Raw genomic sequence first — 23718 nt, 5'->3', positions numbered from 1 at the left:
GTATCCTAACATTTACAAAAGAAGTGCGAGTGCTACGTACCTGTACAGAGGCAAGGTAACGTTTGCCATCGTTTGGAGGAAGTCAGACTATTGCTTGGATATTCTTAACATGTAATTAGTTATTCCTAATTAACTTGTCAAAATTAAAATCAGAGAAAACTTGGCAATGAGAAATTTGTAGGCCATCATGAAAAATTCCTTACCGAACTTCTTGTCGCTGAATACCTGCTACGTAAGGTATCTTTCTTTTTTCCAAGCGTTAAAGAACGCCCGCAAAACACGATTAAGTACATGGTTATATTGCGCTCAGTTTTACAAACACGATATAAGGAAGGACAGGACGTGGACGGATGTAGCGCAAACTAAGTACCTCGCGACGTTCTTTTTACCAGTCTCTAAGGAGCACATAAACAGACAACGCATGCACCTGGTAGTTGTCGCTATGACGTCACTCCCAGTACGGCGCCTCCGAGATGTTGTAGCCTGCCACCGGCCACGGCGGGCGCCGCCTTATCTCGGAGGTCATGCCGATGAGCCACGCGTCCAAGGTTACGCCTCACTTGCGGCGAACGGTATTGAGAGCATTTTTTTTTCCTTTGTTTGATTGTTTCTTTCTTTGTTTAGGTATCGAAAGCGGCCATTTGTGCGAACGTTTCTTGCCGCTTTCGCTCATATTTCAAACATGAGCTTCTTTCACGGAGGCTGACTCGTATCTGCGCTGTGTTAAACTAGGCTTTCTACGCAGTCCAAAATTTTTCGTTGCAGTTGCATTTCCGAGCTCTTTCTCCCTATAAGCTACATATCGCTTCCCAGGGTGGCCTGCTCCAGCTTGCCATCACCGTCGGTATTCTGTACTCTTACACGCTGGGACGCTTCTTGGAGTGGCAGTTGCTCGCTGTAGCCTGTTTGGCAGGCGCCGTCCTGCTGGCTGCTCTGAACCAGTACTCGGTCGAATCTCCGCGCTGGCTCATGATCAGTGGCCGCAGGCTGGACGTCCTAGAGGTTCTCTGGAAGTTGCGCGGTTCCAGCGGAAAGGTAGGTGTGTTCCATAGGCAGGAACACGTGGTTTAAACGAGTATTTTTTTTTGGTATGTTATTTTAGCGCGAAACACATTTAAGATAAGTTTGAGGGGTTCACTTGATAAAACGGAGTGCAACAAAAACAAGTAATACCCGTGCCATTGTCACTGGCGCGATGCCATACGGACAAATCTAATCCCATTCGCCTTAATGGAATTATTATTCAATGCGTTTGCAAGGACTCATTCGACTGAAAAATGCGTGCTCTCGACGCTGTAGCTATGCGAAGCTACGGCGTCGAGGGTACGCATTTCTAAGTATAACGAAAGCGTTTGAAACGTTTAAATCTGTAAGAAAACATCTATGCATAACTTTCAACAGCAAGCGGTACTTTTACGTGGAGATGCATTTTGATTTATTGTAAGAAACCTTTGAGAACAGAAGGCTTGGTTCAGCTGGTGATGCTGCGCTAAAGGTTGGCAACCTGTGAAGCATACAAAAGTCACGTGGGGATAGCATGCATTTCTTGCACAGTGGTCTTTTGTCGTGCGCAGGATGTTCACGTGCAGCTCTTGTCAGCGCGTTTGTTTGTGTACTCCACGGGGTAAAAAAAAAGGCCTAAGTCCCAACAAACGAAACAATAGGACGGACGAAGAAGCTGACGTATTGATCGGGCTGTGGGAACAAAACATGGGCAGTTTTTGTGGCCAGAAAAGGAATAGAAAAACAATCATGAGCCATTCCATTCTATAGATATGGAGGAGAATGACCAGCAAAGCTGTGTGCCACTTCTTGCTATTAAAAGCACGTTACCATCCATCGCTATCGCCTCCAACTCTATTCTCGAATTATTGTGGACTGCATGCAAGACTAGGTCTTCGAATTTACTTATTGAAGTGTGTTACCGACACCGACTGTGGGATTTCTTTCATTCATTATCTCCGGTCGAGCATTTCTCCCACTGTTGACTATTGTTCGCCGAGTGATATCTACTTGTTTGGTAATTTCAGTCTCCCTAGAGCAGACTGGGCTAACTTATCTTCATCTAGTCCTGCTGCAACCGAACTCATTAACCTAACTCTATATTTCTACCTTTTTGAAGTGAATAGCCAGAAGACCCATGGTTCTAACAGACTAGATTTAGTTATAACCGCTGCTCCTGAAACTACAGGGCCGGTTGTGTATCTTGATGGATTTAGCGATCATAAGACATTGCAGTTTGGTATCCTAGTTCCTTGTTCGCAGGTATAACATGTAAAAGGACTCGAGATAATAGTAAAGCAAAATATGCTGAAATTAACGCGAGTTACCACACGTTTCAATTAAGCATTTTTTTCACTAAGAAACCAACAATCTACTGAAGATAACTGCTTGCTTTTCAAACACAAACTGTCTGGGCGGATAGAGAAGCATATTCCTCTCATTACAATATCTAATGATAAAGCTAAACAATGGTTCAACAAGGCCTTACATTGATCGCAGATTAAAAAGTAGTGCCTGTACGGAAAAGCTAAATCTGATTCCTCTCCACCTCTGCTGGATAAGTATAAACAGTGTCTCACAACATGCTGTTCTGCTATTATCACTGCCAAAAAGAAATATTTTACACGCGATCTTCCGTCGCTATTGCAAGCTAATCCTAAGTAGTTTTGGCAAATTATATCTCCCGAAAACAAACAGGGCCCTGTATGACTGCGCAATACTGATGGCTTACCGTTTACTGACATTGAAAGTCCGACTGCGTTTAACAGACTTTTTGCGTACATGCTTACAAAGGAAGATCATTTTAGTATGCAAATTGTTCCTGATTGCGACCACGCATTCATGGAGCCCATCGGGAGCAGTCCTGAGGGGGTATTGGATCTCTAACAACCTTATCCTCATCTACCGGAGTGGACAACGAAAATTCTTAAAAACACCATTTCAATTTTTAGCCAGATATTGCCATAAGTTTGAGCAAGCGTTATTATCGGGATAGTTGCCAACCGACTGGAAAAATAACCAAGGTCATTTATGTCTTCAAAACCGGCAACAAAAACTCATTAACATTAACATTCATTAACATGCATGTGCTGCAAGTTACTTGAGCATAATATCCGTTCTCACATCTACTACCATCTTAGATGAAATTACTTTTTTTCTAGTCAAATCAGCATGGCTTTAGGAAAGGGTACTCGTGTGATACCCGGTCATGTGAATTTACTACACAACTGCATTTTGACATGGATGAAAATCTGTAAAGAGATTATGTGTTTTTTAGATTTCTCAAAAGCATTTGACAGAGTTACATACAGCCAGCTGTTTACTAAATTATCTACGCTTTATCTTGTTTCTCTCGCATTATCCTGTATTCCTAATTTTCTCTAATTGCAGCAAGTCACTGTTGTCAATGGCTTTTCTTCCGCACTATGTGACGTACGTAACATTTCGTGTACGAAAGGGAAGGGTGCTTGGACCCTTACATTTTCTGATTTACATTACCGACCTTCCAAATAACATTTCATTCCGTTTACGTTCTTTAGCACATGCCTGTGGTGTTTACCATAATATCACTGCTGTGACTGACCACCTGGCATTTCAAAATATTCTTAACACTATTGCTGATTGGTGTATAAACTGGTACATAATATTAAACCTCACTAAATGTGTGTGTATATATATATATATATAAATATATATATATATATATATATATATATATATATATATATATATATCATTGACTTTTAGGCTTAAGCACGGCATTTCTTATTTCCAGGACTATTAATAAATTAAATTATGGGGTTTTAGGTGCCAAAACCACTCTCTGATTATGAGGCACGACGTAGTGGAGGACTCCGGAAATTTCGACCACCTGGGGTTCTTTAACGTGCACCTAAATCTAAGTACACGGGTGTTTTCGCATTTCGCCCCCATCGAAATGCGGCCGCCGTGGCCGGGATTCGATCCCGCGACCTTGTGCTCAGCAGCCTAACACCATAGCCACTGAGCAACCACGGCGCGTCTCTATTAACACGTTCCTCACCAAAGCTATGTCGTACAAATATCTGGGAATTCTGTTCACATCAAATCTTTCATGGTCTTTTCACATTTCAACAATCTGCAACAAAGCATCGAATACACTAGGTTTGATACTCCGAAACCTGCGAAACTCGCATAACTCCGCTCGAAAACTAGGATATCTAACATTTATTTGTCCACAGTTGGAATTGTTCTCATTTATTTGGTCTCCCCATCAAAAATAGGTCATTGAAATGCTTGAATCCATTCAAAATAGAGCTGACCTGTTCATTTCTAGTAGTTGTAGTCTCTTCGCCAGTGTCTCCCAGCTTAAAAGCCTTAATGGTATGCAGAAACTTGAAAATCGTCGTTCTATTTCACTTTTGTGTTAAATTCATAAATATTCTCCCGCCCATACTTCATTTTTGTCTCTAAAAATCGGTTCCGCGATCTTCTCGGCGCTTACATAATCATATCTGCTTTAATCGCATATATAGAAAAACTCAATCATTCAATTCATCTGCATTACCTAGAGCAATTAAGCTCTTGAGCGATCCTCCTGATAACTTACCTCTCTTTCTGACCCTTGAGAGTTAAAAACCACCTCTGCCTGCATTTATTGTTTTAGCATTGTTGTAAATGCTCTTTTCTGTTGTACCACTCTTTCAGTAGTTCTAAATCTCGTTTTATTTTTAAAACGGCTTCACTTGTATTTGGTTATCACTTTTTGCTATACTCGTATTTGTTTTGTTGTTTTAACCTTCACGCTAATATGTATATATGCCCGTTTTGAATCAACTTTGTATTGCTGTTGAGCATTTGCCTTCTACCGCGTATGCTGTACCGTTACCCTGGTTTATTATTTCTGTACTGTATTTCTATTGATACGCCGCCCTCATTCAATGCTCTTCGGGGCTTGTGAGGCATAAATGAATGACTAAAATAAATAAATTGTCATTGGGTAGAGGAAGCAAGCCATCACTTGATTAGGACTTTGTCGCCTGCGATTCAATAGGAGCTAAATTTAGTCTCGGGTTGCAGAGGCGTATCGCGGCAGCAGTACCTTTGTCGTTCCTTGCACGATTGCACGCTTTTGAGACAGCTCACTCAGGCCGTGGGAGGCGTAATCTACCAAACTCCAAGCTAATGCGCGGTATGCACTCATAAGGTCTACAAATATGCAATTTCTTACGGAAATGTCTAGCTTGCTGGGTTATGGCGCCCCCGTGTTCTACACGTAAAGTACAGCAATAGCGTGAGCAGACTCGGACAGCAATGCAGAGGGATGCGCACCCACCACTTTTCACGATGGCGGCCCAACTATGAGTAGGCAGCTAGCATGCTTTCCAGATTAGATCGGGGTACCCCTACTAGTGATAACACAAGCATTTTTTTAATGCGAGGATTACTCGCAAGGCAGGCTCAACTGGTATATTGGTAATTTTGCATCCTTGGCTAGCAGCGCGTCCATCTACAAGGGCAGTAAGTTTCCTGCTGTCAGCATTATGCTAAGGACACGGGTTGCGGGTTTCTATATTTTTTCTTTATTTACCTGTCGTACCGTTGCAGCCAGCGCGGGTCTCGGTTCATTTTCTGCTGCTTGCTCGCTGTTTCCGGTTGCCTGCGCTTGAACAGCACTTGCTGTCAGTTCTTTTACCTCGGCCGAAAGCACCTACGATGCCACAACGTGCGTTTCCGGCGGAGCACTCGAAACAAAAAACGCAAATTATTTTAGATAGCACACACTTCTTTTCTTTTTTCCCTGATTTGCGATAAATACCGAAATGAATATTTCAATATTTGAATACCTGAGGATTTTAGAGCAGCTCTGTACGGCTCCTCTGTACAGGCTGCTAGGGTTCTTTTAGTGCTTCCCGTGATAACATGGCGGGAGACACTCTCGGGCACGTGCACGTCATCAGTGATGAAGAAATCAAAGTTTAGAATATTGAACACTTGCCTCGCTTTCACGAAGACTGGGTCGCACCTCAAGCAGATGCCACCAGAAGAATCAACGCTTTGCTCTCCTTTGCGAAGGAGGCAGGCATCCTTCCTTTCACCTAACCCCCACCTCTATCTTAGGCCACGGGCCATCCCTTCTAATAAAATTTTCAATCAATCAATGCCTCGCTTTCTGTATTTCTTCTTCTTTTTTGTTATAGCGGCATGCGTTCTAATATTGGTGGCCTTTCCTTCTTTTCCGTTTCTATTGTCCATTTCTCTCTTTATGCGTTTTTGTGCAACTTGTGAGAAATAACTACCTTCTTCGAAATCACCAGACCGTGGTTCTCGCGCTGGTACAAGGACCGGCTGTGTTAGCTAGTATGTATGTTTGGCCAGTATCTCTATTCGGCTTATGCACTCCTTCGTAATCAGCCACGTCACCTACGCTGTTGCCTTCCACAACTGGATTCAGTGTGAAAAGAATAAAATCAACGCCCTGATAGGCCGAGCTTACAAGGCGGCGCTCGGACTATTCGAGTGTACGAACACCAACAAGCTCCTGAGCCTGGGGTACACAATACCCTCGAGGAAATTGCGGAAGCGCAACGGACCGCCCAGCTGGAGCGGCTCTCTATGACCGAAGCCAGCAGGCGCATACTTCAATACTTGGGCTTCACGCCTGGGGCGAAAAAGGCGAGTAGGGACGTTCCTGTCCCGGACGGGACCCGGCGCCGGATTTGGTTAGACCTCATCCCGAGAAGCATGAACCCGGAGTTTAACAAGGAGAGAAGAGCGGCGATTTCCAAGGCCCTCATCGACTTTCACGCCAAGGACGAGCACGCAAGGTTAGTGGATGCGGCAGAATACGAGGCAGACAGCGTGGCGTTCGTAGCTACCGTCATCGAGGCGTCCTCCGGCGCGACGAGGGCAGCGGCGAGCTTACGGGTCCGAGAGGCGTGTCAGGCGGTTGAGGTGGCCATTGCGCTGTCCATTGCCGACCTCCGGTGCCAGACGGTGTCGTGTGATTCGCGAAGTGCAGTGCAGAATTATGCCAATGGCAAAGTGTGTGGCGAGGCTGTGCCTGTTCTGTGTTCGGCTGACCCGCAACGAGAGAACAGATATGTTAAAATCAAGTGGTTCCCGGCGCACGCGGGCAACGATGCGTCGGAGAAGCACGATAACCACAACGAGACGGCACACGCAGTGGCGGGAGCGCTAACCAACCGCGCCGCTGCAACCGACCGTCCAACGTGGTTTAGTGCCAAGGATCGCATGACGACGTTCAACGAACTTACACAGTTTCACCGCCTGGCTCAAAGGACCCCCGCACCCGGGGCTGAGCCGAGCGGGGGCGGTGCTGTTCACACAATTACAAGCTGGTTCCTTACCCACCCCAATGTTAATGAATCATCTGTACCCGAAGGTATACGTGAGTGATGTGTGCCACGTGTGCCAGCGGGAGAGGGCCATCCTGATGCACATCCTATGGGATTGCACGAAGTTCCCCGACGAAGCTTCGACAAGTACAACGATTCCGCCGCGACTTGCAGCTGCGGCGGGATGCTACGACCACGAAAGCCAAATCTGGGCCGTCCAGCAGGTCTCGGAGGCTCTTGAAAGACAAAGGCCGAGCGAAACCGACGGAACGTGGCCCCTCAGGGTGACCGACCGCGGGAGTAACACGCGCTGGAGTAGGGTAGAGACCACACGCGGAGAAGACGTTAGGACCCACGTCGTGGTGCCATTTAGTGATGGTGTCGTTCTGCCGTAGACTAAATAAAGTTGTTTCTCTCTCTCTTTCCTATTAGCGGTTCGTGCGAAGCACTAGAGAAATAACTTGTCTTTTCGCGTGCCTTAAACGCCCTTTGCGCGTATATAACACTGAGCGTTTTAACACATTTAAGGGTGTAAATCTGGTTGTCGCCACACTCTCAGACAAAGGTACACCCTTTTGGGTGTATATCTGCCACACAACAGTAATCGTCATCGGCCTTTTGCGTTTCCTTTCTTGAAAACGCTGCGCCCGCTACTTTCCTGTCGGGAATGCTATGTCATGCTGATAACACACATTCCGTTCGTTACTGGGAAGTACCGGGCTCGCAGCGTTAAAGAAAGGAAATGCGGTATCAGGAGTAGAAAGTGCAGTATCAATAGGAGCCTTATAAAACAAACCACTGTTTATCGAAGTATTCTGCTGGCCACAAGAGGTGGACGAAGTGTTTCAAAACATATTGCCAATCTCCAAATTATTTGTACTCAGCTGCGGTAATGCAAAATTAGGGCTTGCGAGTACATAAATAAGGAAATAAGGTTTATTAAATATTCCATACCGTGTTTACTAAAAGAAGCTTCCAATATGTGAGTTTCACGTGTTTTGAACACAGGCAGTCATGCATAAGCACAAGTTAAACATCACACTGCTAATGTTCTCCTGGAAGAAATGTTTGTATGATACAGTATGAATATGTTGAACATTGTATGTTAATTAATTCAACATAAAAGAAAACTGTAATGCTTCTTCTCTAAAAACGTAATTTATGCGGCAAGTCGCCTTTAGCTTGCGTAAAAGAAAAACAAATACTCTTCACGGTTAACTACGACGAACAGAGGCTTCATTGTCTGGGCATGTCGACCAATAAATGCAGCGCATGGCGGTGCTGGAGTCTTGCCCCTTGCATCAGCAAAATAAGAACACAATCATGAGAGTTCACTCTGCACACTCTACTACGATCATTTACACTGCAGAAAATTCGATAAGGCCACAAGCTCGCCATTAGTTGTTATTACGCGATTTTGTGCTCCGATTGTATGCCGGGATCGGAGTGGCTTTATCTCAAGAAATTTGAGCGAACGAAACAAACGGCCCCGGGCATTGGTAAAAATCACTAAAAGCGCAATCACCCTAGTGTAAAGCAAAGCAATGGGACATTGTAGGGAGTGACAGGTCTCGCTGGTACTACTGTTTTTTTTTTTTTTCAAAATTGGCTTTTTGCCAGTTTAATGGTGACTCTTCGAAAGGAGAACGCTCCCACAATCAATACGCTGCGCCCTTGGCCGTGCGAACGATAGCTGTGCATTTGTGCTATCGTGAGCCATATGAGCGGAAACACGCGAACGCGTGGCAAATAACCTCGAAGCCGAGTTGGCAGGATATGCGAATGGCGCTGTCGAAAACGGAAGGGAGAGGGGGGCACTCTCCCACTAACTGTTTGCCCTCCCGCCTCGCTAGCGTTGCTATGCAACGGCAGCTGATGGCGTTTCAGCGGCCCCTAGCGATGAGGTGGTTATAGGATAAGGTGGTTATAGCACGCAGAGCGTGGCAATGTGTTGCTTATAGTTCTGCGCAAAATACCTCTCTCTCTCTCTCTCTCTCTATGACACACGCGGAACACGTCTGGCAGTGATCTCAGCTTGATACTATAGCGCCTGTAATAGCGTTCCCGCGCGGGAGAAAGCAGTATTGTCTTTTACCTATTTTGCTTTATCCTGGTTCTCGTGAACGGAGAGTTGCACGCAGCAGTCGGCTAAAAAGTTTTTATTGAGCGTTTGATGCATGGTTATAAACTTTTAATGCCCATGAAAAAAGTACCGAATGATATCAACATCAGCTTGCCCTTTTATTGCGCGTTTGCTGGGCTAATAACGGGACATGGCTCCGCTGGCTTGAATGACGGCCTCCGTTTGTTCTGGTAGAGACCCGTACAGAGCCTCGACGAAGGCTGTGTCACCTTGAGGACATTTCCACTCTTCTTCTTTAGCTTCCCACAGTCATCAGCCATTGCCAAGTCCAAGGAGAGCGTGGAAAGATTAGTCTTCAGACGTGCCCAAACATGCTCTATTATATTCATGTTCGCACCCTTCACGCACCCCTCAAGGCGCATTATCCCTCGTTCATCTAAAAGATGTGATACGACCTCTGCTGTATGCCCAGGAGACAATCCCTGCTGGAATAGATGGTACCCATCCAGGCGTAGACCATTCAGTGCATATGGGATCTCGTGCTGCAGCAATGTGCAATACGCAGCACTAGTAAATCTCCCAGAGATGCTTCCAAGGGAACTGAGGCCGTCACACAATATAGCCGCCCACGCGTTTACGGACGTGCGTCCGCTTGCTGCCACCTCCCTGACGTTCTGCGGGCAGAAGCGGGTGTTCTCTATGCGCCACACTCTTTTTCTGCTGGTCCCAGCGGCTCGAGAAGGCAGATTTGTCGGAGAAGATGACATATATCCAATAGGCCACCAATCCGCCACTCTTAACCTTCGCTGTTCCATGCTGTAACTTAGATTTGCCAGGTCGGGGTTACGGCGCACGTCCTTCGCACTTTGAAATGGTTACTCAACTGACTGCTGCAACAATTCGTAGGTGTTGGTACATCGACGTGGCGCGGGTTCTCCTCTTTTGCGGTGCATCCTTAGTGCGTCCTTCATCTCGGTAAGCTTGGACTATATTGTTGACGGTCTTCAACTGGCAGCCTGTCAAGGCAGCAATGTTGCGCTGCCTTAAGCTTCCTTTGACATTTCGACGACTTCTTCCCGCTTACGCAAAGGCACTCATGACATCGTTAGGTGCTGAAACACAGATCGCTGCTACGCACGGACAGCCGGGGCGCTATTCTGGACATTCCGCCATTTTCTTCGGTGCGTGATGTAGGCGCGACGCAAACAAAATGGCGCTGGTGGCCCAGTTTTGCTTACGTAACGTGACGCCAACTTGACGTTTCGCCTAAGAAACTGAAATGAAGGCACTGAATGTAGCGTTATCGGTAAAGCAAAACAGTTTTCCTCCGCAGTAAAAATAAAGCAGCTATCTCAAAGCGTATGATTATTCCGTCGAAAACGCTTCTCGCTTCCGTCGTCTGCTGCGTACAAGCCGTCGTCTGCTTTAATAGCTAGAATGCGTGTCGCCGGAAAATGGAATGAGTCATCGCATGTTGGCGCCAACGCGCTTGTTTTCTTGCTTCAGACAACATACGCGACCTACCAGTGGTGATGCGCGCACGTTCTAGGCCACGTTATCGCTATCTCGTGAAACGCAAGTGACTCAGCCCGACTCGGCTGGCTGAAAAACGACCGAGTATCACCGATAGCGTTGCGCGCGCCAGAGATATCCACTAGCGCGACGCAAGCGCCGGCGCTGCCATCTCTTGTTCATTTCGCTGGTTACTCGCACCGCGGGAGGAAACTTCAAGGCGCCGCCTTGCGTACATTTCCTTTTATAAATTAGAAAGAGGCCGTTGTCATAACTTTTGATTGTGCGAAAAGGCAGTAATCTTTAGTACAATACAAATGCAGCAGTGAAAAGTGGACAACATTGCCGAAAGTTTGCTATGTTCAACCAATATTATTTCGTATAAACGCGTTCTTTTAAAAAATGATGGCCCCAAACACAAATGCCAACACTACCCGAGAGTGATGCAAATACTATGAGCACGCGTTATGAACAAAAGATTTTCGTGGCGCCAAACGGCGGGGAAAATGTGGCGATACGCATTCCTCGCGGCTGTCATTGCATATGGCTGCTCATTAGCATAATTCGCGCGGCTCGTCGCAGCAAAAATTATGGCGGCAAATCTCAGCAATGGCGGCCCAGCGCAACGTCACGCATCGTCAAAATGACGTTTACGAAACAGCCCTTCCTGTGACGCTCCTCACGAGATATTCCTTCAGCCAATCAGCAAGCTGGCATGGCGCATATCTTGGATCGCCACCACATATTCGCGCAATTGCACATGCATTGCACTGGTTGTGCATGCTACCGCTCACATTCTTTTTGAAGCGCTAACATCGCAATATAGCTGCCAAGGACCAAAAAAATGTATTAGTCCATAAAATTTGCAGCTCCACGTCACGTTTCGTCATCTTGATGAATACGCAAAATTGCATTTTGCAATACTTCCGCTTCCCGGCCCAAATTTCAAAACACGTGACCTTTCGACAGCCAATCAGATAGTAAACATGGCGGATAATGGCGGCCGTGCAGCCGCAGTGCGTGTCCAGGGGCCGAATCTTATAACGGTTCGGAATACGAACCGTTCGCTTCGCCGCTTACGTCACTAGATGTGCCACTCCCAAGCCGGCGGTGGAAGAATGGGAGGACGCGACCAATAGATGAGAGGGTGCCACCTCTGAAGTGTACGTCATTATATGACGAGCTAATCGAGGAATTGCAGAATGTTTCTGCTTGCTAAATAAATGTAAAATATGAATTAAATATTATACGCCAAGTTCTGAAGTATAAACGTGTGGTGCCGGGCGTTTACGCAATGCAGAAGTAATTTATTAATGTCATTCTTTTTTGTTCTGAGCCTACAGGCGGTATCGCAAGCGTAAATGAGTTGGCAGAGCGCCGCGCTATGTCGTCTGCTACCAGGAGCTCGCACGATGCACGCAACAGGAACGCACTGCCGGCACTTCTCAAGTAGCGAGCGCGACAAAACCGTGAACTGGTTCTTAGGGACACCTTTACTAGCCGACTATATCAATTTTCCATCTTTTTTTCGCCCTTCGTGATCGGCTCGGACATGACTTGCTCGCCGCCGCGCTGCCGCTGTCCCTGCGATAAGCCCCACGGCGCGTCGCGTGATAAAAGCAATGGAACTTGAAATCGAACATTACGATACACGGGCCCTGCATTGCCTGCGCGAAGTCAAATCGAAGAGTGTGGTGCGGTGCGCGCTGTGCCGTAAAATTGAGTAACAAAGTGCGGCACTCCCGAACCAGAGAAAAAAAAAGGCAGCCAAATAAGAGATCTCCACAATATATTCCCGTCTTGACTGTATAGTTTTATCAGCCGAACGAAGGAAGTGCTGAGCCAGCCTAGGTTGAACCCTTCTGACTGCTGAACGGCGATATGCGAGCTATTCAAGCTGGCGATAGCACTGAGAATTCGATGTCACCATGCAAATATCTCCTTGGCATTGGCTTTGAAGCTGAGGTCACGGGAAAGCTGACCCAGCCCTTCAACCGGCCAACACATTAATTGCGAGAGCAACTTTGTGGACAGTGTCGGCAGCAGAGATCTAGGTCATTCCGATGAATGCTTCACGTCCGACCGACCTCTGGGAGCTGCAGGCCGGTGGCGATGAACCGCAGCGCGCAATATTCCTTCCTCTGCGTGGAATGGCCACTCGTACGCTTGCACCTGAGTCCCCTCCATTTGATAGCGTAGCCTGCAAAAGGTTTACTTAGAAAGCCAGGAAGGGCGGTGCAACTCATTATCCGTCACTTCTTCGAACGCGTATCGCGCTTCCAGCCGTGGTCGACACCGAAAGAGGAACGCCAAGCAGACGACGAAGGCAAGTAATAGCCTCCGAAGCAACCAACGCACGCGCGTGCGACGCCCGCGTGTCTCCGGAGTCGCGCGACCGGCGCGCGCGGCCACGGTCACAAGCCAAAGCCAAGCCACAGCAACGGAACCCAAAGCGGACTACCCCTTCGCCGGTTCCTACGACCGGTTCGCTTTGAAGATGATTGACAGATGTGCGACGTATTCAAAAATTGCGATACCGCCCCGCTGCCTCTGACGACCTGTGACGTAATCAAAATTTTGGCCAATCAGGTGAGGCCAAAGGAACGGTTCCCCAACCGAACCATTATAAGATTCGGCCCCAGAATAGCGCCCCCGATGTCTATTTTATAAGCATATTAAAAAAATAACAGGCGTTTCGATGCTCAGCTAACACCACGTAGATGTAAGTAAATTCGGCGTATCACGGAAGGCTACGTCAGGGCCGATTCCTCAGTAGTCACGTAGCCTGGGGCGCTATTCTGGACACGCATGGCGGCTGCACGGCCGCCATTATCCGCCATGTTTACTCTCTGATTGGCTGTCGAGAGGTCACGTGTTTTGAAATTTGAGCCGGGAAGCGGAAGTATTGCAAAAGGCAATTTTGCGTTTTCATCAAGATGACGAAACGTGACGTGGAGCTGCAAATTTTTTGGACTAGTACATTTTTTTGGTACTTGGCAGCTATATTGCGATGTTAGCGCTTCAAAAAGAATGTGAGCGGTAGCGTGCAATGCATCTGCAATTGCGCGAATATGTGGTGGCGATCCAAGATATGCGCCATGCCAGCTTGCTGATTGGCTGAAGGAATATCTCGTGAGGAGCGTCACAGGAAGGGCTGTTTCGCAAACGTCATTTTGACGATGCGTGACGTTGCGCTGGGCCGCCATTGCTGAGATTTTCCGCCATAATTTTTGCTGCGACGAGCCGCGCGAATTATGCTAATGAGCAACCATATACAATGGCAGCCGAGAGGAATGCATATCGCCACATTTTCCCCGTCGTTTGCCACCACGAAAATCTTTTGTTCATAACGCGTGCTCATAGTATTTGCATCGCTCTCGAGTGGTGTTGGCATTTGTGTTTGGGGCCATCATTTTTTAAAAGAGCGCGTTTATACGAAATAATATTGGTTGAACATAGCAAACTTTCGGCAATGTTGTCCACTTTTCACTGCTGCATTTGCATTGTAATCAAGATTAATGCCTTTTCGCACAATCAAAAGTTATGACAACGGCCTCTTTCTAATTTATAAAAAGAAATGTACGCAAGGCGGCGCCTTGAAGTTTCCTCTCGCGATGTGAGTAACCACCGAAATGAACAAGAGATGGCAGCGCCGGCGCTTGCGTCGCTCTAATGGATATCTTTGGCGCGCGCAACGCTATCGGTGATATTCGGCCGTTTCTCAGCCAGCCGAGTCGGGCTGAGTCACTTAGGTTTCACGAGATAGCGATAACGGGGCCTAGAACGTGCGCGCATCACCACTGGTAGGTCGCGTATGTTGTCTCAAGCAAGAAAACAAGCGCGTTGGCGCCAACGTGCGATGACTCAGTCCCTTTTCCGGGGACATGCATCCCAGCTATTGAAGCAGGTGATGGCTTGTACGCAGCAGACGACGGAAGCGAGAAGCGTTTTCGACGGAATAATCATACGCTTTGAGATAGCTGCTTTATTTTTACTGCGGAGGAAAACTGTTTTGCTTTACTGATAACGCTACATTCAGTGCCTTCATTTCAGTTTCTTAGGCGAAACGTCAAGTTGGCGTCACGTTACGTAAACAAAACTTGGCCACCAACGCCATTTTGTTTGCGTCGCGCCTACGTCACGCACCGAAGAAAATGGCGGAATGTCCAGAATAGCGCCCCTGGTGGGTCATTTATGGCTGCGCGCACTGATACGAACTCATATCGCTAGTGTTACTGTGGATACTGCGTGGCTTCCACTGGGTACCGTGCGCGCCGCCGCACTTTTGTATTTGCAAACTCTGTATTCAATGATTTATTGATTCATTCCATGTATTTCGTTTGATTTCAGTAAAAACACTGACTACTTACAGCGCAGAACAAAATGATTTTCCGTACGCATCGACAAACATGTAGCAAGTGGCCGAACGAGCGACTTCCCTGCAGTTTGATTTGCGGCGCAGAAAGCAAACTCGGGGTGCCCCGCCTGCTGTTCGACATTTGACTTCGCTATTATGGAAAGAGAAGACGCTCGGGAATGTAAGTCCGGCATGCGTGGTGAGGGCGCAGCGCCGACTCGCGTGCTTATAGAATTTCCAGATTCCGTGACATTCTACACCAGCGGTGGCAGCTACCGCTGTGCTGTTTCCGCAGGTGGATGGCGGTAACCTAGCAGTCATTGCTGACTATCGCTTCCCTGTCATTCCGGTAACCGGCTGTACAGCGCATGCGGTAGAGCTGCTTGTGCTCCCTTCACAGAAATGTGCGCATGGCAAACGATCGTAAATACGCACACTCCTTCTGCACATTCCTTGGCGGATGAAGTTCGCGCTCATTCTCCTCCCCTATTCAAGTCTTCGACGCAGTTCTTGAAGCTAACCGCAGAGGGTGTCTTACCTCTCCTTTCCCGCATTTTAGGTTAAAAAAGAACTAAGCAGTTCACTGCCTCTCGTTCGAACGTTGCTGGAGCAGCGAGCGGTGGCTTCTGCAAGCATGATTTTGATGCCTAAGGTGTTTATTGGCGGCGGGTCTTGGTGGTCCCCGGTGTGGGGTGCGCGGAACGCTCCGCGTTAAATTAAGGCTAAACTAAGTGTATGTTATGGGATTTTACGTGCCGAAGTCGCGATCTCATTATGAGGCACGCCGTAGTTGGGGACTCCAGATTAATTTTGACCATCTGGGGTTCTCTAGCGTGCCCCGAAATACAAGTACACATATAAGTACATATGCAAGTTTTTGCATATCGCCTACATCAAAATGCGGCCACCTGGGCCGGGGTTTGATCCGACGACCTCGTGCTTAGCAGCGCAACACCAAAGTCACTAAGAAACCACGGCGGATTCCCCTCCCCGTTAGAGGTGTGCAAGCTTATTTGTTGTATTAGTGTTGTCCTGGGGGGTTTGCCCTATTTGGGAAGACAGCTACTCTGGTAAAAGTTCGCCTACAAAACGTCCCTATAGACTGGAATTCCCGAAGTCAAACACAAGGCATGAAGGAACAATCTGCCCTTTGCATGAGCTGCAGTACGCTGGTGAAGAGAAAAGCGCGTGATTTGTTCGCACGTGGAACGCAAAGCCGTGTAAGCCAGAGCAGGTTGTGGGACTTGTGGAAAACAAGCATTTCCTGGCAGCGGCACTATGTAGCATGTTTTCCGGGTTTCATCTGTTCCAACTAAACTGCTACGTTTCATTGTTGCCACAGGGCTTTCACATTTGTGTGACCTGCAGTGAAATGCGAAATAAGGGCGTTTTCACGCTTCACAGTTGTAGTTAGACCTCCACGTGTGAGCGTTTTCAATCGTCATCGGAAAGACGCAGCCTCCATTATAGCCTCCATTATACCTCCATTAAGCCTCCATTATACGCAGCGTATAATAGAAGCTTGGATGGACATAATTTTTTTTCTACAGACATGTTAGCATCATCATCCTCATCATCATCATCAGCCTGATTACGCCCACTGCAGGGCAAAGGCCTCTCCCATACTTTTCCAACTACCCCGGTCATGTACTAATTGTGGCCATGCTGTCCCTGCACACTTCTTAATCTCATCCGCCCACCTAATTTTCTGCCGCCCCCTGCTACGCTTCCCTTCCCTTGGAATCCTGCCCGTAGCCCTTAATGACCATCGATTATCTTCCCTCCTCATTACATGTCCAGCCCATGCCCATTTCTTTTTCTTGATTTCAACTAAGATGTCATTAACTCGCGTTTGTTCCCTCACCCAATCTGCTCTTTTCTTATCCCTTAACGTTACACCCATCATTCTTCTTTCCATAGCTCATCGCGTCGTCCTCAATTTAAGTAGAACCCTTTTCTTAAGCCTCCGGGTTTCTGCCCCGTACGTGAGTACTGGTAAGACACAGCTGTTTCTCTTGAAGGATAATGGCAACCTGCTATTCATAATCTGAGAATGCCTGCCAAACGCACCCCAGCCCATTCTTATTTTTCTGATTGTTTCAGTCTCATGATCCGGATCCGCAGTCACTACCTGTCCTAAGTATATGTATTCCCTTACCACTTCCAGTGCTTTACTATCTATCGTAAACTGCTGTTGTCTTCCGAGACTGTTAAACATTGCTTCAATTTTCTGCAGATTAATTTTGAGACCCACCCTTCGGCTTTGCCTCTCCAGGTCAGTGAGCATGCATTGCAGTTGGTCCCCTGAGTTACTAAGCAAGGCAGTATCATCAGCGAATCGCAAGTTACGAAGGTATTCTCCATTAACTCTTATCCCCAATTCATCCCAATCCAAGTCTCTGAATACCTCCTGTAAACACGCTGTGAATAGCATTGGAGAGATCGTATCTCCCTGCCTGACGCCTTTCTTTATTGGGATTTTGTTGTTTTCTTTATGGAGGACTACGGTGGCTGTGGAGCCGCTATAGATATCTTTCAGTATTTTTACATATGGCTCGTCGACACCCTGATTCTGTAATGCCTCCATGACTGCTGAAGTTTCAAATGAATCAAACGCTTTTTCGTAATCAATTAAAGTTTTATATAAATAAGGGTTGAATATATTACGCACATTTGTCTATCACCTGATTTATAGTGTGAATATGGTCTATTGTTGAGTAGCTTTTACGGAATCCTGCCTGGTCCTTTGGTTTACGGAAGTCTAAGGTGTTTCTGATTCTATTTGCAATTACCTTAGTAAATACTTTGTAGCAACGGACAGTAAGATGATCGGTCTATGATTTTTCAAGTCTTTGACGTCCCCTTTCTTATGGATTAGGATTATGTTAGCGTTTTTCCAAGATTCCGGTAGGTTTGAAGTAATGAGGCATTGCGTATACAGGGTGGCCAGTTTCTCTAGAACAATCTGCCCACCATCCTTCAACAAATCTGCTGTTACCTGATCCTCCCCAGCTGCCTTCCCCCTTTGCATAGCTCCCAAGGCGTTCTTTACTTCTTCCGGCGTTACTTGTGGGATATCAAGTTCCTCTATATTGTTCTCTCTTCGATTATCGTCGTGGGTGCCACTGGTGCTGTATAAATCTCTATAGAACTCCTCAGCCACTTGAACGATCTCATCCATATTAGTAATGATATTGCCGGCTTTGTCTCTTAACGCATACATCTCATCATCATCATCATCATCATCAGCCTGATTACGCCCACTGCAGGGCGTAATCATACATCTGATTCTTGCCAATTCCTAGTTTCTTCTTCACTGCTTTTAGGCTTCCTCCGTTCCTGAGAGCATGTTCAGTTCTATCCATATTATACTTCCTTATGTCAGCCGTCTTACGCTTGTTGATTAACTTCGAAAGTTCTGCCAGTTCTATTCTAGCTGTAGGGTTAGAGGCTTTCATACATTGGCGTTTCTTGATGAGATCTTTCGTCTCCTGCGATAGCTTACTGGTATCCTGTCTAACGGAGTTACCACCGACTTCTATTGCACACTCCTTAATGATGCCCACAAGATTGTCGTTCATTGCTTCAACACTAAGGTCCTCTTCCTGAGTTAAAGCCGAATACCTGTTCAGTAGCTTGATCTGGAATTCCTCTATTTTCACTCTTACCGCTAACTCATTGATCGACTTCTTATGTGCCAGTTGCTTCCGTTCCCTCCTCAGGTCTAGGCTAATTCGAGTTCTTACCATCCTATGGTCACTGCAGCGCGCCTTGCTGAGCACGTCCACATCTTGTATTGTGCCAGGGTTAGCGCAGAGTATGAAGTTTATTTCATTTCTAGTCTCGCCGTTCGGGCTCCTCCACGTCCACTTTCGGCTATCCCGCTTGCGGAAGAAGGTATTCATTGTCCGCATATTATTCTGTTCTGCCAACTCTACTAATAACTCTTTCCTGCTATTCCTAGTGCCTATGCCATATTCCGTGTTAGCAATGGGTGTCTTAAAAGAGGTAGTCGTTAAAAAGGTAGTCTCGAGGTAGTCATTAAATATGTTAACCGACTGACTTATCGAGTTACCACAGAATAATATTGCGCAGATAATGATCCCCATGACAAGAACGAAGTAAAAGTAAATGGAACACCATCATGAGGCCGACGGGCTGTCATATTGTTTTTATTGCATTTAGCCGTCTCAAGGTAATTCAAGCACCTTCCGGTATCTATCTGTGTCCGTGCCGGTCTCTAACAGTTTTCCCACCCAGTGACCTAAGTTTTCTACAGTTTGGGGCCACTAAGCTCGTGGTGTTATCTGATGGACTTAAGAGGAAGCTTTAGCTCGGGGCCAACTCCGACACGGAAAATTCAAATACATGTAATATGCACAAGCGGACGGACGGACGGACAGAAAAATATTTAATTGGAAAAGGACCTGCGAGGTTGCCAGCCCGGGCTCAGGCCACCTGGGCATTATGTGCGGTGAGGCATAGCCTTTCCGCCGCTGCCCGGGCCCGCTGCATAGCCCATAGTTGGTCGTGTAGTTCCGAGATAGTCAGAGCGCTTAGCCATCGCTCCTCGAGAAGGTCCAGTTCTATCTTGCCCTCTACATATACTGATCTGAGATAACCCCTGTATCGATTTTATTGAAATTTGTTGCATTTCACAGAGAAAATTAAATTATAGTGACCGTTGGAAGCGGAATTTCGATTTAAAGATTGAATTTTGTTTAAAAAATTCGCAAATATTCGGCGGTTTGAAAAAAATAGAAGCACAGAGTTTACAAATACATAGCTCTGTATCAAGAACAGATATCGCGGTTCTGTAAACGGCATTCATTAGATCATTCAAAGCGGACAAATTCGATGTGCCATTTTATATCTTACGTGAATTTATTACGTTGTTGACTAAGGTTCTGCGAAAGCTGTATTTTCGTATCACTAATTTTTTTTTATATTCATGTATGACATGTCAATTTTGTCCGCTTTAGATGTACTATTAGATGAAGTTCACAGAATTTCGATATCAATTTTGGTTGATGAGTTACGGAGTTGTCAACTTGATAGCATCGTTTTTTGAAAATTTTCGATTTTTGTCAATTTTTAAGAAAAAATTGACGACCTAACTAAAAAATTTGAAACCAATAGTCACTATATTTTAAGTTTTTCTTTTAACTGCAGCAAAACTCGTCAAATTTGGTGCAGTGGTTGCCGAGAAAAACGAATTCTGCTTTTACGTGAATTTAGACAGGGGCGCCCGAGCGAAAGCTTCCTCTTAACGTCATCATTCTAACTTCGTCATCTGTTTCTCGCCATGTCACATATCTTAGTCGTATTGTCGTCATGTCATCCTAGCCACACAGCCTTGTTCTCCCCATCGACGCCATTTATTCTTAGTCAATCCATTGTAAACATGTATACAATTTTAAGTATGCCACTGCTGTCCCGCCGTCATCGTCATCTTGTCCTCATGGTAGTCGGGTACTTGTTGTCCTACTGTCATTGTGGTGCCGTCGGGGTCATTCGATGGTTGTCATTCCAACTTCATTATCTAATTCTCGCCATAATCTCATTCGCAGGCCATTGTCGTTTTCAAGCCATTTTCGTCATTCCATTGACCTCATGCCGTCGTCGTCTCACTGTCATCGTTATGACATTATCATCCGTTCAGAATCGTCATCCAGTTGTCGTCATACCGACTATGCCGTCCCATTCGCGTTATTGCTTCTTTGTCATTTCCGTCTTGGTTGTGACCGACCCTGCCGAGCACAGTGTCTTAGCAGAGTGAGCTGATCCCGGATACAGTGTATGTTACATACAGTCGAAACAATAGAAACCTCACAATGACCACTGCAGATTCCAAAGGAAGACGAATTCAGCAATACGGTGAGTCTCTACATCGCTTGAATGCTAATCGCATTAAATAATGCTAATCGACAGTCATAGTGAGATGGGTTTCGCGATAATTTCTTTTTGCAGCTGAGCAATTTGTTTATTTTACAGCGAAGCTATGAGGCCATTTTCGAGTGGCGAAGGCTGGCATGTGGTTAACAACCAAATTTGAGCAGGAGTCATAATTTTGTAATTTGACGCATTTTCTTGCTTAACATGAAGGAAAAATCATGAGTGAGCGACGTTGGAATCGCAACTACCCTGTCGATCATAGCAGCCGGGTGCTCTAACCATTAGACCACTCTATTTTAAAGACAGTCTTTCATAGCGAATTAACCAAACAAGCAAACGGAATAAAACATGCTTAAGCATTTACCACGTGCAAGCCAGCGCGTTGAGGCCCCTGGCGCGATTCCTTGCAATATCAGTTATCTGAACACTCCATGCGATCCTTCGCTGTCGTCGATATTTACACACACAAAAAAAGAAAATAATCATTCTGTACTGAAGGTACTGGGCAGTGGGCATGGTGCTGGTGTGCTGGTGCAAGAGAAGACGACGAGAAGTGCTTGCTTCCCCGTTACGATATAGCGCCGACCTGTTTACGCCTAGCGCTACAACCTATACCTAGTTACCCTTCTGCTAGGCGAACACCCCCGTTGCATTTGGTGGAGGTGCTGGGTTTCTCTTCGACATCCTGGAACTCCGCAGCCGAACGCTACCACCAGCTGTTGCAATGGATGAACCGGGACCGTCCCAGGCTGCTGCTCCCGTGCCTCCCGCCATCGTCTGTTCTGGCGTCATCCGGCAGCGCGATCCGGCTATATTTAGCAGCACAGACGACCACGACGTGGAAGACTGCCTCGCCGAATATGACCGTGTAAGCGCCTATAATAAGTGGGACGACCGCGCCAAGCTCACAAATGTCATCTTTTACTTGACTGACGTGGCAAACCTATGGTTCCGAAATCATGAAGCCGATTTTACCACCTGGTCGGCTTTCACGGCAACTTTGGCAGAGGTCTTCGGCCGTCCCGCCGTTCGCCGGCTTCGCCCTGAGCAGCGCTTGCGTGGTCGAGTTCAACGCCAGGAGGAGACCTTCACTAGTTATATTGAAGACGTGCTCTCGCTATGCAAGCGCGTCAACTCATCTATGGACGAAGCTGACAAGATGGCCATGTATGCTTCATCTGACCACTCGAATTGGGATCGCATTCTACCTTTCGTCACCTACGCTTACAATACCGCCACGCAAAGCACCACTGGGTTCTCCCCTTTCTTTCTCCTTTACGGACGCGAACCTTCATGCACTATGGACACGATTCTACCTTACCGGCAAGATGCTTCGGAGTGAACGACTGTTTCTAGAGCGGCTGCTTACGCCGAAGAATGTCGCCAGCTCGCTCGTTCGTTCACATCCCAGGACCAGTGGCGCCAAAAGCTTCGCCACGATTCATCCACTACGGCTCCGTGCTTTGACCCTGGCTCGCTGGTCTGGTAGTGGGTGCCCTCTACTCCTCCAGGCCTTTCCTCCAAGCTGCTCTCCAAGTACCACGGTCCTTATCGGGTACTGAAACAAACATCCGCGGTCAACTACCTCATCGAGCCACTCGAACCGCCTTCCGACCAGCGTCGTCGGGGCCAGGAAATTGTCCACGTCTCCCGGCTCAAGCAGTGCCATGACCCCCCTGTGTTCTCCTGTCCTTAAGTCGCCAGGTTGGCTACTCTTTCGGTGGGGAGTGATTGTACTGAAGGTACTGGGGAGTGGGCATGGTGCAAGTGTGCTAGTGCAAGAGAAGACCCGCTGCAATTCCTTTAATTTTATAACGTTTTCCGAACGACTTTTCTCACAATAACTGTGCGCTTTCTCTTGAGTCGGAATTCAAACGCCACGAGGCGACATATGTCTATGCGTGTTTCTTGTTCAAATCGCACCGACTGGCGAACAGAAGCAGCCGTATTCAAAGGCCCCAGGTTGGACAGCTTTGCTCAATTGAACCAATTGTAACGCAGCTATGCAGACTCTGCTACATGATGCCGTCGTTTTCCCCACACCTTGGTGCGTACCTGTGGGTGCGGGCTTTGTGCAGCGAAGCGCCGCATTCCCTCGCATCCAGCCAACATAGATGAGCGTGGCAATCGTCGGTAACCTTCCTGTGAAGCGCTGTGTCGCTCTAAGGCAAGGAGGGCCGGCGTACGCGCCAAGACCACCGCGGGGTTCAGACGCAGGAGTGGCGTTCTGCTGCAGGTGCGCCGCACGCTGTAGCCCTGCAGTTCAAAAGTGCGAGGTGAACGAACATTGTGCCAGCTGCGAGCATGCCGCAGTGCAGGGATGCGAACGCGACGCAAGGCGACAACCTCGACAAGAGCCTGTGCAGTTCTAGCTGATGCTACTCGCGGTCATTGCGTCCTTTCTGGTCACGTGCGTCTGGGCACGTCACGCCACGCGTGTTTACTTAGTGAGCTTACGTTTACTGCCTTCTGTGCTCCTTATAAAATTACGAGCCTTACATCGTGTAGTATTCTAACATCTGGCTATGGCA

The 23718-nt window shown here is 47.0% G+C and overlaps 1 protein-coding gene across 1 annotated transcript in view; it reads left to right on the top strand.

The window, feature by feature from the left end:
- LOC126518290 (solute carrier family 2, facilitated glucose transporter member 8-like) overlaps positions 1 to 23718 on the top strand; it is a 74713-nt gene that overhangs the window by 7820 nt on the left and 43175 nt on the right. Inside the window, exon 3 of the mRNA XM_072285210.1 lies at positions 814 to 1035. Coding sequence (XP_072141311.1) covers positions 814 to 1035 — 222 coding nt within the window. The remainder of the gene's footprint in view (positions 1 to 813; positions 1036 to 23718) is intronic.

The sequence above is a fragment of the Dermacentor andersoni genome, chromosome 11 (genome assembly GCF_023375885.2).
Source record: "Dermacentor andersoni chromosome 11, qqDerAnde1_hic_scaffold, whole genome shotgun sequence".
NCBI lineage: Eukaryota > Metazoa > Arthropoda > Arachnida > Ixodida > Ixodidae > Dermacentor > Dermacentor andersoni.
The sequence above is the reverse complement of the archived record's forward strand: the minus strand, read 5'-3'. Positions and strand labels throughout refer to the sequence as shown.